The following is a 20,214-nucleotide window of genomic DNA, read 5'->3' as shown; positions in this document are numbered from 1 at the left end:
ACTCTTTCCAAGTAACAAGTGACAGGCCAAGAGGAAATGGCCTCAAATTGCACCAGGGGATGTTTAGACAGGACATTAGGAAAAATTTCTTCAGTGAAAGGGTTGTTAAGCTTTGGAGACATCATCTCTGGAGGTATTTGGAAGATGTGTAGGAAACCTAGGAGTGACGCGTGCTTCTGCACAGCCCTAAGTTGTCACAGCGTTGAGAAATCTTAATTTTATAATTCAGTACATTTCAAAGACATATTTAACACATTCCGATACATGTACCACAAACAAATTCACTCATCCTTACCAATAAACCAAACTTTTCTCAGCATGTTCTGTCAAAACCATAGCCATTACCCTACAGCACCCGGTACTGAGGTTGAAAGTGGCATTTACCAAGTTCTCAGAAGACTAATCATCATGAAAATGACTTGAGAAGGCTTGATTAAAAAGATAAAATCAAAAAAGTATAATTTTTATAAAGAAGTTAATTTTAGTAACTTTAATCCTTTACCCTTTCCCATAAAAGCTGATCTTCCATAAAGCTAAATTCAGGTTTTGGGAATTTTTCCTCTCTAACAACAGATTTAAATTAGTTTGAACCCAAGGGCAATTTCTTTAACAGCTGTCCAACACACATTTAACCTTCTCTTCTATGAAAAGCTTGAAAGTTTTTCTCATCTGAAGAGAATGTGAAGTTTAAGCTGGATTTCATCTTTCAACTGTCCCGGTTTATGAAAGAAACATGAAAATGAAAGGTGACTTGCCTCACAATTAACAAGAAAAGAAACTGAAGCCCCAAATCAAAGCATCAGACAGGTACAATATTTAGCATTTATAGAGTACTCTTCCCGCAGGATGCTCCAATGACATTTTTCAGGTCTGTGTAGAAAGCACTGCAGCATTTTAATGATACCTTCACAGAAGAATTTTAGACAGGTGATAGATTTTATATTTTAATTAAAGCTGCAGAAGAGTTGAGGTCAGCAGAATGATACTGCTTGATCTAATTTAGAAAACCCAGTGTGCTTAAAGCCTGCTGTGTACACAGGCTGCACTGGCTTAGGAACAGTATTATTTCATATTGATTTTGGTAGACTTGCAACTTTTTCACTAATATTCTTATATTCTTATAACCTACTCTGTTTAGATGGTACAGTACACAAGGACAGCAATCTGATTATCTGCTATTAATTTATTAGATAATAGCTCAATGAAGGTCAGGTTTTCCGACACTCAAGATAAGGATCAATGCACCTTAGTTTGTACATTTGGGCTCTTGTGGGGTATTAAGCTTCCTTTTAGAATGTATTTTCAGGTAGATAAAGCACCATCCAAGAGAAATTCTGAAAACCTCTGCATCTGCTTCAGAAAATGGCTGTCTAGGGAAAACAAGTTTTTGCAAAACAGTTTCCCACGCTGTATGGAAACAGGTGACAATTATAAATTTGTCATTTAATCAAATATTATAATGTATTTTAAACTTCTAGAAAAAGCCAGCCCAGTTTTGTGCTGTTGAACCAATGTACTATATGCTTCCTAACAAAGTCTGCAATATGATCATGAAATAAAGTGTAAATGTGATGACTGAGATGCATTAATTAAAAAAAAAGTCACAGATGCTCTAGCACAGATTACGTTTTGTATTGCTTGAACTAAACATGTTTCTCACTGCACTTAAAGCCATCAGTGCATTTCTAAAAAGCAAATCCTAGCAGCAAGAGCTATTTCCACAAAGACTTGACAAGACACAGTTAAGTACGGGTTGAAAGCAGCAAACAAAATAATGAAATGTTATATCTGGAGTAGATATAATATTAGGTTAAAATTCCAAGCACAATCACTGCAGCATTGCAATTTTAAAGCAAAGTCAAGTTTACAATTGAGTGTACACTCCCAGACTTGACTGCAAATGCTAACCTCTATGGCTTTGAAAAATGCAGTGGATTAATACAGGCCATCCTCTACAGACTTTTGTTAAATCAGAAGTTCTTTGTTTTAACCATCTTATTTACCTGAGGTTGACTTTTTCTTTTAATGAATCATAATGTGTAAAGGCGGAAAATAGGAGGCAGCAGCAGAGTTATTCATATAAATAAACTGTGCAGTCACGAGATCACAGGAAAAAAAATAGCATTTTTAGTAATTAAAAGATCCAGAATATCAGGACATCTGGATGTGAGATCTGTGAGTAAAATTCCATCATTAGGTGTGTTTTTAAAAAAAAAGAAAACGAAAAATTACTAGCATTTCAAAATGACTACTCCAGAAAACTTGCACCTTTTAAAATGCAACCTTCATCCAAGAGTGAATTTCAGCTAGAAAGTCCCGTAACACTTAAGACTGAAAAGAGTGGGTCAGGTTACTCAGCTTCATGCTTTGGGGTGTTTTTTTGTGATATAGTTTGTTAATATCGATGCACACATGGGTAGACACACACACACTTCATGCTTGATGGTAAAGGTGAAGATACTGGATATTACGCATCAATACACAAGATACACGTACTTGGCAAACTTTTTTGTGGAAGCCCTTTAATAACTGCTAACACTATCCAGACAAATGTCTCTACACATTTGCAGCTTTTCCAGAAAGAAGGTGTGTGCACCAACGACTTCAGCCTGCTTCCTCTCCACCCACTCACAGGGCAGCAGAGTATTTCGAGGCCTGAAAAGCGAGGCAAGGAGCCACGCTTCAGGAGGAGCACTCACCTAGCTCACCCGCTGCATTCCGACCGCCAACTGCATACAAATGTCCTTTGAGGGCACTTAGGTGGAAGAAGGTGCGCTTCTCATTTAAAGACGCGACTTGCATCCACTTGTTGTAGCGAGGATCAAACCTGAAGACGGTGTCAACCGCCGTCTTTCCTTTCGTGTCGTAATTGCTCTGGCCCCCAACTACGTAAAGAAAGTTTCCGATGACAGCGATGCCGTGCTGGTACCTTGGTGCATCCATGGGAGCTAAGGATTTCCATTCGTGGGCCTTCTCGTCATACATCCGTAACTCCTTGCTGACCACCAGCTGCTGCCTCAGCACTCCCCCCAGTGTCACCAAGTGCGTGCTGTCTGATCGGATGGCAGTCCTCTCCGACTGCATCACCGGTTGCATGTATGGCATCATTTGGTAATTGCTGGCTTCCAAAAGCAAGTTGACACAAGTATTGTCAGTTCTCATGAAGTCCACTGTTTGAACATAGTTAATAAGATCCTGGGGCGTCATCAGTGGAAACCTGATGTTCTTCATTAGCTTCGCAGCGTACTCCATCCGAGGCTCCTCATACCGCAGCCAGCGACAAGCCGCCTTGAAGAGTTCAAGTTCAGTGCAGTGCTTAAGGCTATTACTTGAAAGCACGAAGGCAAGACGTTCAAAGGGGAGTTTCACAAATTCACCAGTACTTAATAATGCAGGAAAGTTCTTCAGGATGAAATTATTAACATACTTATCCACTTCCGTGAGATTGTATGTGTTGGCAATTCGCCCAACCTCAACACAGTTTTCCAATGAAACCTATTAAGTAAACAGAAAGAGGAATCAAAACACTTTCTTAATTTGGTGTCTAAATAATAATGTAGAATTTAATGAATACTATAGAATCAGCAATTCCGCAATGCTAAAGGTGATTTACACATGAGCAAATAAATATTCAATACGATGTATATATTCATAACTCCAAGGGGAGACCCAATGTATTCCTTATTTTGAAGAAAGAAATGATACAAGTAACAAGCAGATGGCATATATTAATTATGTCAAATACATTATACGATGATGATACATAGCAATTATACAGCACTTCATCTTTGAAAAGCTCTGCAAACACCTTTGTAAAAAAGACGTGTGAAAAATACAGTCAAGGCAGACGTGATTAGCCCAAGGTTACAGAGAATAATGCAAAAGTAGGTCTCATCATCAGACATTTTCTAACATTATTAAAATTGTATTGTCATAACGCAGCCAAAGAGAATGGCACAGATACCTCTCCAATTCCACATATTTCAGATAATTTATTTCCAGTAGTTAATCCCATGAATACACTCCTTAGAAACGAACAAAACTGAAGCTTTAATAAATCAAGGGGGCACTCTTAGGGAATATGTTCCAAATTAAATACCTATCAAAACTAAGGCAAAGGCAATGATTTTATTATTTTATTTATTTATGGGCAGATAGATAGAAATAGATATACACATGTACACACACATATATAAATATTTTTTTTAAAAATGAACCTAGGAGGACTTCCCCTGGAAATAAGCATTTATTATCAAACATTTCATGCACTGCTTAATTCAATACGTGAGTGACCATCTCTTGGTAACCCACTTCTTCTACGCTACTGCAGCATCTACCTTTCTTACACCTTTGGCTCTAAATTTCTGAGGTCACTTGGGATCCAAGATATAGAGAGGAAGAAATATGTCAGGGATGGGACCTCAAGTTAAAGGGGCCTTCCAGTGAACCTGGCCAATTCATTTCAGCAAGCCCTATGATACATGTGCAAGGCAAGTCAATTTTCAAACACTTCTTCCTGAGAACTGCAGCTTTTTTGCATTCAAACCTTATTCTAATCCAAGCTTCATTTACACATGTGCTTACTAACTAGTCTCTGTGCATGTCAGTCAACAATTTCCACAGCTTCGTGAGTCTCATTATATTTGTAATGCCAAAAGAATTTAAGCTTCTGGATCTCATGTTCATTTTTAAAAAGATTAAAGAGATTGAGGACTATGACCTGATTGCAGCCTAAGAATTCAAAAACCTTCAAATGACCTTTTGGTCATGACAGAGATTACAACATTTTAATACTGTATAACTCATTCTGATCATTGCCCTTTAATACTAGACAATTCAAAAGTCTAATGAGTATGGGAACAGGAGATTTTTTTTTAATTCCCTAGAAACTGATCTAACTTGCCCTAGAGCTAAGCTTTGCAGTCACACAAAGTCTTCATTCACACATCCTGAAATGCCTCCATAAAGTCAAAAGTTCCAAATCTCTCTCATCATCTCCAAGAAAACTAATTCTCTAATCAGGTCCAATCTACAAGATGAATGTGCAGCAGACACTTAGGAGTTCTATTATAAAAATATTGGTGCAATATATACACATAAATTATTTTTTATTACAAGACAGACCATATTTTTTATACTAAAATAAAATCACATCAGCAAGCAACGCCACCTAAAACATTCTCTCATGCTTAAGAAATACTTTCTCTGTTTTTGAGAGTCAGTATCAAACTAATCTCTGTACATTTCCTTTTAGGATTTTTAATTTCCATAAGTTAATTGAATATTGGAAGTAACAACGTACCTTAAATTAAGTAAGATAAACAGGACATTCTTACTTCTAAAATTTCTTTCAAGTTGTATAATAAAGCAACGGAAAAATCACACCTTAAAAAACAGCTGACTTACAGTAAACCACGAATCTTAACTTCTGCTATACAGTTATTGTATTTTAAAATAACTACTTTGGAATACATTTACTGGCATCAAACTATAGAGATGGACCACTTTGTATCATGGTAAGCAAATACAGATATAGCATACAGGAAAAGGCACGCTTAAAGTTAAAAGATCAAAGAAAAAGGCACAGATATTGTACCGTTGATACATGGTGTTCAGGTTGCAAAGTATTTAGACCTATGGCAGAACGCACGCCAGTTAAAGTGCTCAGCGTGCATCTAGCTGATGGATTATTATCGTGTTACACCACAAATCTATGCAATTGAATATATTACTGGAACGCTTATATTTGAGAGATCTATTAACATATTTGTTGATATTTATTGACATATTACACACTGTTAATGGCTCATGAACGTGACATCATCAGTTTCCAGTCAAGCCTTAATTCTCAGAAGATTTACCTTATATTGCCTTAACTAATCCACTGGAATTATACTCCATTTCAAGGCTGTGGGTTTTTTCAAACTACGTTTGCCAGTACTCCCCATTACGCTTATGAAATTGTGCACTTTGGCTCACTAACAAATTCCACCACTCACCACAAATCAGGGTACCATATTAAATATTTTCTTAAAGATTGCGTTCCTTGGCAAAATTCAAAATTGGACAGTAATTGGTACAATAATGCTATATAAACAAGTATTTAAATTACTTATTGATTTTCAAAAAACACAGTTTGACTGATGCTGTGGTACTTATGAGAGGCAAGGAAATGGTTCTCTCTGGAAGTCAGTCAGCCAGGAGCTTATCACACAGAAGGGACCGATACAGCTGGAAATCCCACTGAAGTGAATGGGAAGAATACAATTATCAGACAAAAATATAAGACTGGATGTACAGTGAATCCAGTAACTAGCAAAGATACTCACACAGAAAGAGCTAAAAGCCATAACCAGTCAAACAAGTAAATAACTTCACAAGAAGTTGAGAATTTTAAATAAACCCTATTTTACTTGGGCTTTGACTACTGAGCAGAGCTGCTCATTCACATTACTCACTATAATTGCTCATTACAAAGCAGAAGTAAAAGCTGCAGAAAATAGTAAAGAGCTTTTCAAAAAAAGGTGAAGCACAGCACAGTATTATTACAGCCTGAAAAACCAAACGCAAAAGCCAAAGTACTTTCTTGAGAAATCAGTTGACTTAATTCTTTGAAATTTTGAAGAAATCACTTCCCAAGCTCTGATAAAATCTTGACTATATAATACTACAAAACTGGACGCAGCGCAAAATGACTGCAAGTGTGAGGAACTTGGAGAACAAATGAGGAGAGATAACATGAACAGAAAGTCAAGTCCTCAAGCCTAGTACCACAAAACAGTCAGGCATGTGGGTTTTTTTGTTTGTTTGTTTCAATGACTGTTAGACATGAAGGCACTTAACGTGGTGTCTGAAAGGGTCCAAGTTTAAAAGAGCTTACATTCCCATGACAGTCTCCACTCTTCTGTGGACACCCGTATACACAAGGCCAGAAATAACAGCACAGGAACTTGACCAGTTCAGAAAACAGAATCAATCATATCCCCATGTTAGAAAAGGCAAATTTCTGGTGGTTGGCAGATCCAGCCCCAGCCTCAGATCCCATGGTCCCACAAAACTGAGATCATCCTGCTCCATCCTCAGTTAACCAAGTTCTTGTGACCAGACAGGTCTTCCACATACTGAGACTTCAATATTTAACAATTTGCTGCTTGTTACAAAAACATAAAGCACAGAATTACAGAAGGCATAAAATTTTCTTATGCAGCCATACGATAAGTACAGCCAAGACATTAATCTTCAGTGTTTTCGAACATTTTCTTTAATTAAAGTGTAACAACCCCTTCCCCAATACCCTATGATCTTCTCCCAAGAGCTGTAATATACTTGGATACGTTTCTCATCTTTTTCCACTTTGTACGCTGCTACTACTTTTGCAAAAACATTATGGTGTGTCCTCTAGCACTCACTACTCTGAAAACATTTGCCTGAAATTTTTGTTAATTTAAATTACACTATGCCTCATTTTGATGTGAACCCGGGAGTAGTCCCTATTCTACCGTATAGCTATAAATATCTAAAACAAATACTAAAAGTAAGATTGAAAAATTCTTAGGACATATTCCAGTGGTGCTCTGGAAGTCTGGTCAGCTTCAAAGATTATCAGAGCAATGTGCAGATTGACAGGAGGCGTGTGAATGTAGAACAAATAAAAGAAAAATTACAAGTCAGCTACAACATATACCATTCACTTTTTTTTAAACAGAAATTAAGTTGTTAACTTAAGCTCACATTTTTCTTTATAAACATTTCCAATACTCTCTTATGAAGTGACACAGTCACATTATGCTCTACAAAAGCAAACTTCTATAATCTAATGATGGACGCCCTGGACAATTCAAAGACAAGGAAGCATTTGTCCGGCAATGGTAACATCAGCCATCAGATGCTGCTCTCAGCTAGTTTCACTACAAATAAGCTCAAGACTTGCACAGAAACTTTATTTAAATTACAGAAATTCTCCTTCAGAAATGAACTGAAATTAGTACATTGGGGAATAATCTTTGTAAAGATCAAGTATGGTAACTAAAACAAAAACCCCTCAACATCTGGTTTGCTTACCAACTCTTGTTCCTGCCTCAACAAATTTAGAAGTCCACTTAAAATTTTTTTATACAAGGATGCTGAGAACGTAACTAGGCACAAACCTAGTTTTGCACTTCCTCTGCACTTATACAATGAACAAGATTGTCCCCATAGAAACTGGTATTAATGTAAGTATTTCACAAAAGAAAATCAGTAAAACTAAGAGGATGAATACAGTCTTCCTGATCCTTTCAGAATGTAGTACCAAACAGGATGTTAATTACTTGAACCAACACACTAAATCAACATCGTAAGCGAAGGAACTTTCAGAAAATAAGCATTTTGAACCATGAAAAAAAATATCTTCCAAGTAACACAATTTAAGATGAAAGCAGCTCTTTCCCTAAGAAAAGAAAAAAACAAGTAGCTGCCCTATCCAGAAAGGGGAAAGTACAACACGGTGTCCCGGGGGCTCAACTCCCATCAAAAAGAGGCCACTGATTTAAAACAAAACCAAGACCTTATTCCAAGTTGGCATTTATCGCAACTTCAACCCTGGAGAGGCAGACTTCATCATTCATCTCTCATTACATACTATCAGAAAGCTGAATTACAAATAATATTATAATTCATGTAGCACACACCAGTTTCCCTGCTACAGGTAAAGTGAGATTTCTAGTAAGGTATATAAGCAACTAACATTAACATCAGAAAGCCTCCAGTAAACATTAAAAATAATGCGAAAGCATCTCTCTGGGCAGAACTGCTCTGACAGCACAGTTCTTACAGCTCTCTTTTTCTCCAACCCCTCAAACTAGGTGCTGCTTATTGTGGGCAGGACAAAGAGTTCTATTAGTACAAGACAATAGGGCAAGAACTAGGAGAGGCATTGAACCATCATATATTGGCATTGCTTATATACTGTGTTTAAGATGGAAAATGGCTAAGTACACCCATACTCTGAGATTGCACTGTTGTAGTACACACAACACATGCAGTAAATTTACTGTAATGCCGGAACAAGTGCAATCATGCAGTGAGACCCTGAAAATTCTGATACCTGAGATTTAAGTACAGAATGTTAAAAAAATAAAACCTCTGGAAAACAATCCCAGCTGATCAAATGTGTATGTGAGCTATGCTTAATAACCAACAACCGGAACTGCAGGATACTGCTTTGCAGGGCACTCTTCATTTGTTTCAACTGCATAGAAAATACCATGCTATGTAAGTACTATTCTTTTAACTATCCACTACTGGTAGAAGAGGAGCTACTCTTGGGGCTGTCTCTGCTTCCAAAAGCATTCATTTTAGTGATAGTGAAAAAATATTTCCCAGTAGGCATTCAAAGCCACTTTTAGTTCCAGCAAAATATGGCAATCAACATAAAATCCTTGTAGCTACTTTTCTCATACAACCAACATTTCTGTAACATCCCTATTAGTAATCCCTTGAGAGGATATATTATTGTAAGGACTGTGACCAAGTTCACTGGTTTACAAAGAGAATGTACTGGTCTCTGATGATCACTACAACTGTGGGCTTCATTCCTCAAAACAAAAAGGTTTCTTGAAAGTATATTAACACAGCAACAGCAGCTTGCTCTTCTATGACTTTTTTTAGGTTTAACTGATTAAGTATCTTTCTTATGGAAGGATATAGAGAGTGAGAGCATGAACTAAGAAATCCAGTAAGGAATCTGGGAACTATGATTATCATCACTGCAATACACTTTGGAATTAGAAGAATCTTAATGTGGTGTAACACTTATATCAAACTCAGACTGTATGTAACACTCAAAAAATATTTTCAAGAAAAGTATAAAACAAGCTTGTTCTCTGTGGACCTAAATTATAAAAAATGGCAAGTTTTAAGCTTAACTATTATATATTAAAAAAAAAATCTTGGACACACATAAAAAAAAGTACACACAACATACAGAAGCCTTTATCATTTTAAATGTGAAATAAGTAGTAAGTCTTACCCCAGAGATTAGAAACACTTTACAGAAGTCCAAAACAGGCAAAATCTGCAAAAAACTGGCAGCTTCCAGAGTGTCCTGAAGGTTGTCCATGTTAAGGGAAAGTTTTGCCGTATAAATGAAATCAATGATCTTCTTCAGGCCTATTTTGTTCACACCATGAAGCTTAATGCACATTAAATCCTGTTCCTTCATTCCTCCTGAAAAAGACATGTAGGCCAGTTCCCATCATTATTTTGACTGGGTTGACAATAATATCACAAACTTATACAAAAATAAAATATAATTTTAAGGTCAAATTAAAGAACCCGATACGCAACAGCAGAACAACTAAACAGAACATTCTGTGGGCCTGAGCCAATTCACACACAACACAACACAACACACGTCCAGGCACCCAAACGACGGTGATTTGGAGACAGCAATATGCTCTACTTGAACAAAAACACCACCTGTGAACATAGCCTTGAAGTAATCACTTGCAGAAGCCATCATCGCTCTGTGAACAGGAAACACTTCGTCACCATCTCCCGGAACAAGCGTCACATCACAAAGCAAACCTTCCACTCGCAGCTGGTCAAAACCCTGCAATAAGAGCATAATGTGAAGCACCCATTGGATTCAGGAGGAGGTTAGGAATCTCTTTTGTTTCCCTTGTGTAAATACTTCTTTACTTTCAGGTAGACAAGTACTGTAGGTCCAAAATGTCACTGAGAAATAATTTGTGATCTTACAACCGTTATCTCTAATACGTTCAGATAATTACTCATTGGAAAACAAGCAGAGTAATTATTATTTTCCAGAAATGGCTGAACAAGGTAAAATATACCAGGCCTTCAAATGGAGCTTTATTCCACTAATTACATTATTTTCAGGAAGGAGTCTGCTTTGTAAGCTTGCACTCCAGCAACTGTTTCAGGCAAGGACTGATATATTTTTTTGGAACTACCCTTTCAGGACACACATGTGTTCCTGTCCCACACCAGTTTAAGTGCTTTGCAGCTTAAGAGTCTACAAAATACTGGGGTCTGAAAGGAAAGCTGTAACCTGGTTCAATGATTATCAAATCTATCACCAATGTGAACACAGTAAAAACTTCAAAGCAAGCTCACATTACGTATCTGATCTTTTCAAATTATTTAAAATGGCTAAATGTAATGTAAAAGTTATCTTTTTACATAAAAGAATCCTAGAGTAAGATTTTTTTCCCCTGACGATATGCCCTGTTGGGGATGCTGGAGGATGGGTGGAATACTCGCCCCCACATACTGCAGAACAAGAGCTCAAACATAAAACAATTTCCTTCAGTCGGCCCGTCTGATGTTTTTACTAACAAGAATGTAAATACTGTTTTTACAGATTTAACACCTAGAGAAATCTTGGCATCAGCCTGCATGGTTTAAAATTTAAGGTATCTTAAGGCTTTATTTTTAAAATTGCAGAAGTAAGTAGGCATTAACATTCAAACCTGTCACACAGAATAGAGTGCAAATAAAATAATGAGTTATTAGCTCCAATAAATCAGAAGGGAAACACAGGATTACATAAAACTAACATATTTTAGTGGCTCAAACAACTTGCCTGTAGTTTCTATGAACAAAGCTTTACAACTATTGGTTCTCCATTTGCTCAAACGTTGAAGAAGAAAAAAGAATCAGGAGAAAATAACCTCTGTACCCTTTGCCATTACCACACGAATGGCCTATTAGTTTACCTTCCTTCAGCCACATTCTCAGAGGAAAGGGAGAGGGCTCTTGAGGAAAGGTGGGAGGGAGCTATTTGCAGATGCCCAAGCCTTAGAAACTATCAACAAAACAATCAGTAGCTTCTCTGAATGATTAAAAAAAGTATTATTTTTTTTTTCACAGAACTAAGCATCTTTTTGGACAGCAAACTGCAAAAATAAGTGGTAGTTCCCTAAGGAGTCATGCCATACAGAATTTGTCTGCACTCCTGAGAAACACTGTGCTGGAAAGCTGCCAGCTTGACTCTGTGCGGCACATAAAAGCTCCAGCAAAAGTGAGAAAATTATTTGACTTCTGAATTCTTAAAAGCTTTGCTGAAGAATGTTCTACCACATGGTAATGCCATACAGACAGCCCCAGCGCAGGGCATTGCACCAGACCTGGCAGGGCTCCGCCACTTCCCAGACACGAAGAAGGAGAACGGAGCTTCCATCACATCCCTATGGCAGCTCCCACGCAGGAGATGGTACAAGCTCCCACACAGGAGATGGTAACATAATTACATGACTGTATTCAAGTGAGCTTCTTTGATACAGCTGTCACTTCATAGTTTAAATGATATTGCCTTTTAGAAACTGAAAGTGAACAGGGATACAGCCACAAAAAAGGCCTTTTTTTCCCAAGCTGCTGCTAAAAATGAAAGCTTTAACTCACATGAAAGAAGTTACAAGCCCTGCTTACACAGCACACTGATGGGCATTTTCTGAGGTGTTTTAGGAATTACTAGTCTAATAAAGTCTATTAAGCGGATGCACTGTGCAGAGCAGCCAAAACCCTCAGTACAGATCGATACTGACAAAAGAATATTTCATTACCTGTAATACCACAGAACTGTGAGTATTGCTGGTGAAAAATCTTGTGGTCCCTGTCTTAGAAGACTGTAGGTGGGCAGAGACGCCCATATCGCTGCTACCAAGAGATACTTTCATATGAGGATCCTCCTCTTCCACCAGAGATCTAAGAAGATTAGAAGAAAGAAACCTTAAGACCAAACTCATTATCATTCCGTGCTCCTGTGTATTAAAACCAGAGTCTTCTGGGATGAAGCATAACAGCACAGAAGCTATAGATCAAAAATGAGCAGGTGACAGGAATCAAGCCCTTAGTGGTCCCTCTCAGCTAATCTAAGTGAAGTTTTAACAGTTTCAAAAACAGCATGACTTTAGAAAATTACATTTTACCTAAACATTTTTCCTTTTCCTTCTACCCGCACGTCCCTATGATGCTCGCACACTATTTTATTTTTGTGTGCGCTTCCAGTACTGTAGGATCCTTGCAGAAGTTTCATTTGGTTTTCAAAAGGAAAAGGAAAGCCAAAAGGAGAGCTGAAAGACTGACACTCTAACTGTAATATTACTGTCTCGTAATTTCATTTTATGGTTTGCATTATCTTCCTCAAGTATGAATGTAATAGAAACATACATTGTGCAGTTTCAAGCTGTATTTTTAAGTCACCTTTAGAAATGCACAACAAGAACTCTTTTAGGACATTATATACAGTATTCTGCTACTGTAGGCAACCACTGCATAAATTTAATTTAAGATTTGTTAGTGTGAAGTCGATACTTATGGTTTTGATTCTAAGCAATTACTGTCCAAACCTAGATAGGAAGGGCTAATTTTAGATAGAACTGTTGAAGAACTACTGCACTATTATTAGCCTTCCATTTCCATCTGGAGATGTAAATTAGGGTTACATAAAGAGATATGCATGAGATTCTAACCACTCTAACCTGTAATTATTATACAATGTAAATAAATTTTATCTCCAGAAGTATTAACAACTAGTTCCTGTAATTTCCATGATCTAACGTACTACCTATTAGCATGCATAGCAGCATAATGCATATATACACAATACTAATTAGGAAAATATAATATAATTAGCAAAAAATAAGCTCTTAATCCACAGATTACAGCATCTTCATTATTAATAAAGATTTCATGTTTCAAAAAAGATTTATAGCATTTTAAAAATAATTGCTGCAAATCTCAGATACAAAAAGTTTTCCAAGTTTTAAACATGCATCTTAAAACATTGGCCTCCAAGCTAGTTTCAGAAATTACTTTAAATAAGTGATAAGAATGTGCCTAAAATTCGCCCTCCCCCACCATTTTGACAGTGGTCAATATGTAAGAACAAATTTGGAATTTGCATGTGAAAAGTAATTTTCACAATTTTTTCCTCAAAAAAAGTTTTGTTTCTTTTATTAAAAAAAAAAGTTTAGCCCCACCTTCTTTGGGTACATGGACTATGTAGAGCAGTTTCTGAAACTCATACATTACCCTGACAGCACTGATGTGCCTTGTTCAAACCCATGAGTACTTAAGGTCAGCTAACAAAACAGAATCAAAACAAATTCACATTTTAACAGCATACATGGGTTTGAAACAGTGAGATTCTACGCACACAGACATAACAGATTGTAGGAATGAGGGGACACCTAAATAGCTTTGTAGCAACTCAATATTCAGACATCTGAAAAAACAAACAGGGATGTACTGCAGCATACAAGAATTGTGTCATTTTTGAAACCGAATTATCCCTACTTTACAAAACAAGCTCAGAGTGTAATTAAAGTTTTACACACTGTACCTTAGAAAAGTGCTCTCCAAACTGTCTTTGGCCTCCAGCAACTGCATACACCAACAGACCACAGCAGCAAAGCAGCTGCTGGCTCATGCCCCAAAATGCTTTTGTTCACTCTGCTCTAGGGTGTTTTGAGTTGGGGGGGCAGTTGTAGCCTTTTTGTTTTCTTAAGTTTTAATACAATCACATCAATGAAAGAGTCCAACAATCTCAAAGGACACCCAGTCTCTAAAATTTATACATGTCTTTCAAAGAAGAAATATAAAATAATGTGAGGAGACATGTAAGCATGGGTGGGAAGGAACCACAGATCCAACTGGCATGACTTTGTCTATTTGCTCTTGAAACATCTTCCTGAAATGTCACATCAGATAGTCATTATATGAAGGGGCTTTCAAAGTACTTTTTCTCAAGTCAGAAGAAAACAGATAATGTACACATCAGTCAAAAACATTAGGAAAACAAATGTAGAAGTAAATCAAATCTCTGGCTGTTTGGAGTGCACTTTTTACCATGTTTGCCACATACACCATGCTACTTTATTTCTGGAGAGCCAGTATTTTTCTGGCTGATCACAATTCATTTATTCCACAAATGGCAGTGATAATGGAAGTGTTTTTCTGAACAGGCCACATTACATACAATTTCCGAAGCCTTGTCCCTAAGAGGTCCTCTATAGCACAAGACACTTGGTTACAGCTGTACAGTCAACAGAGAGGATGTCGTGTATTCCAAAATACTTGTAATACTTAAAAGTATGAACTTGACATGCCAGGTGTGGCTAGAAACAGTTATTTCCCCCACCTGAATTTCAACACATAATGCGCAGTTCTCTAATACCTATAACACACCAGCTCAGCAGCTCACAACTTGATGCCCTTCTGCAGAAGAGATTTTCACTATTTCTCTTCCACATTGGCTGTTATGTATGTGCCAGAACTTGCGTATGCAAATTAGACATTTAGAATTGCAAACTTTCACATTACGAAAATTCACCAGAATATAAATGTCACAGCTCTAGTCTCAAACATTAGCTTGGCTGTGTACGACTCCACAAGAATAAGTTTATTTAAAGATAACCAGATTATATTATTCCTATGCCATTTTTTTCTTTACATCTAAATGACTATAAGAAAAAAAAATGTTTTTGGCTTTTATTGTTATGTTTTGGAGTTTTTTCATGTGTTGTTGGTTTTTTTAGCTAGAAGAGGTTGAGGAGGGGTTTGGTTTTTAAAATACACCACCTTTTTTTACCTACAGCCTGATCACTTCAGAAGGCTGAGCACCTGACATTCAGGAGTTGGTTTTGGCAGAACTCTCAACGCAAGTCAGCACTAAGAGCTGGCAACAGCGCGCTAACCCCCCGAATTCCAGCCTTGTGACATTCACCGAGGTAGGAAGTGCACTCCCAGAGCGACCAGAAATTATGACTTTGTCATTGGCTTTGTACCAGTTTCAGCGTTTATCTTCATGCAACGAGAGAAACCCAGCTTTGTAAGACAAAGTGAAAATGCAGCAGCTCTTATGCCCCGTGTTGATACCAATACACTAGGAAAACCAACACCTAAGCACTGCATTACATACAACAAAAGTAATTTAAAACTACCCTGCAAAGAAATGCTAAACTATTCAGAATATAGCTTCTGTTTGGGAGACATTTAACAAAGGCAGTATTTATATTCACTAACATAGGTCTGCTCAGCACTATAATTAATCAGATAATAATGAAACACATTGACTTTTTACTTTATGGTAAGTACCATATATCACAATTAAGCATACCAAAGAAGAAAGTTAATTCATTTTCTAATTAATTTATTGTTCTGATCAATAGAAATCATTAAACAAGAAGTGCAGCAGTAACATTTTTAACCAGGGTTAAAAAAGTTGGAGGAGACAGCTAAAACTACAGCAACATGTAGTGGTAATTCACAGCAAATTGCTCTAAATGTGGATATTGCCACCACTTCCAATGCATACACTTAATCTGGAGGGGGTTGAACATTAGTGTTAAGAATGTTGGAGTTTAATGTGAAATGAATATTAACATTGCAATAGGAAGGCAGAGGAGCTGCCTGACTCTTTCTGCAACCTCTGGGAAGCAGTGTCTTGCCGTTCAGGGAAAAGCACCAGAAGTTAATCAGTTGCTATCAAAGAAAAAGCTGTTAGGCAGAATTTTCCTCCAAATGTTTATGTTGATTACTTTAAATATAGCACAGTTTTTTCCTAGGTACTGTAACCAAACATGCTTTTCTCATGACTCCAAGTACTTCCAACTGGTCCTTTTGCAACTACGAAATAGGGAGTGTGCATCATATGGATGTATCAGTTATAATCTTAATTTCCTAACTTGCTGTCAATTTTGATGGAAGACAGCTTTGCTTTTTACCATGGAGAAAGATATAAACATTTTCTTTTTGTAGATGATTGCCCACTAAATTTGCTTTCATTTATTTTCTCGCTAAAAATATTAATCTACTAAAAGGTACCTGAACACTCTCTTTGACAATCAGCGCAATTCGCTGTAAAACTTTAGAAATAGAAAGACGACCATAAAACAAATGTTGAGCTATGAAAAAAAAAACAAACAACACCAAAGCAAAAAAATATAATAGATTAAGAATCTTGCCAAGCTAATGTGAAGAAGCTACACTGCCTTTCTGGATTTGCAGTTGTAGGTTGGTTTCGGTTTTTCTTTTTTTTCCATAAAGCAAATGAAAACCACAACCAAACACCACCCTAGTGGAGAAAACACAGTTCAGATGGAACAATTCAGTAGTATTATTTAATATTGCATTTGTTTGAAAGATATAAGTTCAGTGGCTTTTAAGTATTAGTCAATATAGTTATACTGACTTATGTATTTTTAAGTCAATACACTTACGTAAGTATAATTCCCTAAATCTTGTCACAATGCAGGACAAACTACAGTGGGGTAACAAGAACACTTGGCTTATGTTAATGAGAAGACAACTGGGAGGTGAAAATCATCTTCACACATTGTCATGAGTTTGTAGGTTTAATTACTAGCATCTGCATATAGAGAAGCGGCACAAGTAAATATCTAGACAAATGTTAATATTTCAGAAGAATATTAAATATGCAATTTGTAAACACACAGATTGACCACCGTATTTACAGGATTTCTGTCCATTACTGCTCCCAATTCTCTATGCAATCTCTCTAGATTAAATGCAGTCAATTATGAAACTGTGAACTGACTTTAAAGGAGAAGCAGAAGGACATCTAGAGCAGCAGAGCCACTAACCCTGTGACCAGTGACAGGACATGAGACCATGTAGCCACACACAGAACTCGAAGTGTATTTGCTCAAGCCTTAGCTGAAGGCTTGCTGACAAGCGTAGCAGTGCTCACCTCTAGCATAATCACAGTTTGTATCTTCCTTCAAAATATGCTTCAAGTACTGGAACGTTCCAGCAAATACCGATGAATATTTTTGAACTCTCTGAGTTACAAGATGATTCACAGAGACAAATTGCTTTCTCAATCACTTTGCAAATATTACGCTTAAAACAGACCAGAGTCATCCAGGTGACCTGTGATAAGTGGGGGCCTGTGAAATCTATGACAAGTTTTTCTTTCAGTTAGAATCATCGTGCTGTTTTTGTAAAGAGCTCGGTGGCAGCAATGAAATAAAGCAATAATCTGCAATGATTTTTCTTCAGAAGCCATTGAAATCATTCTGATCCAACAGAAACAAGGCAACTATAAATATTATTGGGGATTTGTTCATTTAAATCAGTAAACCAGTGATCTGTCTGAAATTGTCAGAGCATAGTGCACAGTCTTTGAAAACAAAGTAAGGAGATCAGCCTACAGCTACAGATATTTTAGAGTGCGTGTTCTTTGATTTATTTAAAACCCACAGTCTTTACATAACTCCGCAAAAGCTTGCCAAAGCCATATTGGCCAGACAGTGAATTCTTAATTTGGTGAAGCTCAATAGCTTGTTTTTGAAAGGATTATAACTTTATTTTCTCTGTCAAATTACTGTTCAATGAACCACGACTGCAAGTGTTCTGGTCACTGGTAAATGGTATCTTCTGCAATCACTCCTGGCATGTGCCAGAGTACTCCAGTATTTATCAGCAAACTAAGCACCAGATTTCCATTTCATATTAAGATATTCTTACTATAAGATAGATCTTTACTATTTTATGATCTATCAAAAAAATATTATAGGGCTATCCTCTACATGCTGCCTCACATGTATTTTACTATTGGATATAGTGCAATTCTTCTCTTTGTATGCACAAATTGCCAAAAAGTATTTTAGTACGCTTAGTCTGCCAAAAAATAATTTAAGTATTGACTATTTTACTGTCTTCCCATCATGAACAGATGTTCCAGCTCCATGAGTAATGAATTTAGGAACTCCCCAGCAAATTACATGGCCACCTAGGAGGAGCTCAATTAGCATAACTGATATGGCAGCACCGTATAAAAGAAAATCTCATAATGCTTCTATTAAGAAATTCGAATATTAATATAATGTAGACAAAGAAATTACGCAATCATGGTACTTCACTTTGCTTCCCTTCCATATCTTCTACCCACACAATTTCAGGAAATCTTTATTCTGGCAAAGAAGTTACTTTTACACTTGTCATCCCTTAAAACAACATCTCATCTTATTACTATTTTTAACAGGAGTTTCTAACGCAATTCCTTTGTGGTGTCAGTAACTTGGTAAAATTGGCCAGTTTTATAATTTGTTAATGCTTTCTTATTACAAAAATACAGCAAAGGTTTCCATAGGAAATGTAAATTTACATTTTAAAGTAGATACATGACTCCAGCTAGAAGAGGAAACAAAGACAAAAGGTCGTTTTTCTTCGAATAAGTTGACAAAGCAAGTTCATTCCTCTCTTAACAGGCCAACCAACATGTTCAGCAAACTCCAGTTCTTGCTTTGGGGACATACAGGCACTGACAGAGGCTGATGCTAAAGATTTGAAATTAAGATGAATGCAAGAACAGCACTGGAAGGCAGGACCTAGAATGACTTTGTGCGTACGACCTTTGTGATACACAAAAAGCAATAGAAAATATGTATTTTTTATTTTTTTATGACCACTAGTCCCACTATGTCAGCTTCAGATGTCACTGTATTTCCTGAACAATTTAAAGGCAGTATTTTTAATATATGAACTAGAGGCTGACAGCTTAACTCAAACCACTTTGCATTTGTCAGGTTACCACACTTCTTTTAAAAGCTCCATTACTGCTCATCATTTGAAAAGAGCCACCACAGCCAAAAGTCTGAAAACCTTTACTTCAAGCGAAGTAACAGTGCATATTAACTAGTGCAGGTGTGATTTTCAAAAGTAGCTACAGCAGCTAGTGCAGATTACTGTTCACATAGGGCAATGCTCTGATGTTTCTATTTGAATATTCACTTTTACACCTGACCTTGTTTATCCACTAGGGACAGCAGTAAGAGCAGAATATTTAATTATTTGTTTAGTAACTTGATACTGGGCTCTTCTAAATCCCCACTTTAGGAGAAAGGCATAAAATAAAGCTTACTGTTTCTTAAATTAAAAAGCAAATAGCTGCTCCTGTATCTATTTTCCACCTTTCCTCTAAGCTAAGGGTGTTCTGTAAAAGGAGCACAGAAAATCAGGTTCTATATACCAGAGCACACCAGTGAGAAGCAGCATTTTAATTTAACAAGGCCCTGGCCAAGGGCAACAGGAAAGGAGGGTACAGGCCTCCAAACCCCCAAAGTCAGCAGAGAGGGACAAAGATTGTTTCCAGACACCTGCTGCAGGGCAGCAAGCCCAGGCTGCTAGCTTCGCCAGCGGAACTGCAGATCAGACACAGTTACAGCATGAGATGCTCCTTGCAGT

The 20,214-nt window shown here is 37.0% G+C and overlaps 1 protein-coding gene across 3 annotated transcripts in view; it reads right to left on the bottom strand.

The window, feature by feature from the left end:
* The window catches only part of LOC104281134 (kelch-like protein 13), a 74,879-nt gene that overhangs the window by 9,143 nt on the left and 45,522 nt on the right, over positions 1-20,214 (bottom strand). For all 3 annotated transcript variants that reach the window (XM_009879035.1, XM_009879034.1, XM_009879033.1), the window contains 4 exons: positions 12,567-12,708; positions 10,459-10,591; positions 10,010-10,206; positions 2,700-3,495 (listed from right to left, as the gene is read on the bottom strand). In XM_009879035.1, coding sequence (XP_009877337.1) covers positions 2,700-3,495; positions 10,010-10,206; positions 10,459-10,591; positions 12,567-12,708 — 1,268 coding nt within the window. The remainder of the gene's footprint in view (positions 1-2,699; positions 3,496-10,009; positions 10,207-10,458; positions 10,592-12,566; positions 12,709-20,214) is intronic.

Source organism: Apaloderma vittatum, unplaced genomic scaffold (genome assembly GCF_000703405.1).
Source record: "Apaloderma vittatum isolate BGI_N311 unplaced genomic scaffold, ASM70340v1 scaffold22281, whole genome shotgun sequence".
NCBI classification, from domain to species: Eukaryota; Metazoa; Chordata; class Aves; order Trogoniformes; family Trogonidae; genus Apaloderma; species Apaloderma vittatum.
Note: the sequence above shows the minus strand (reverse complement) of the source record. Positions and strands in the feature narration are given on the sequence as shown.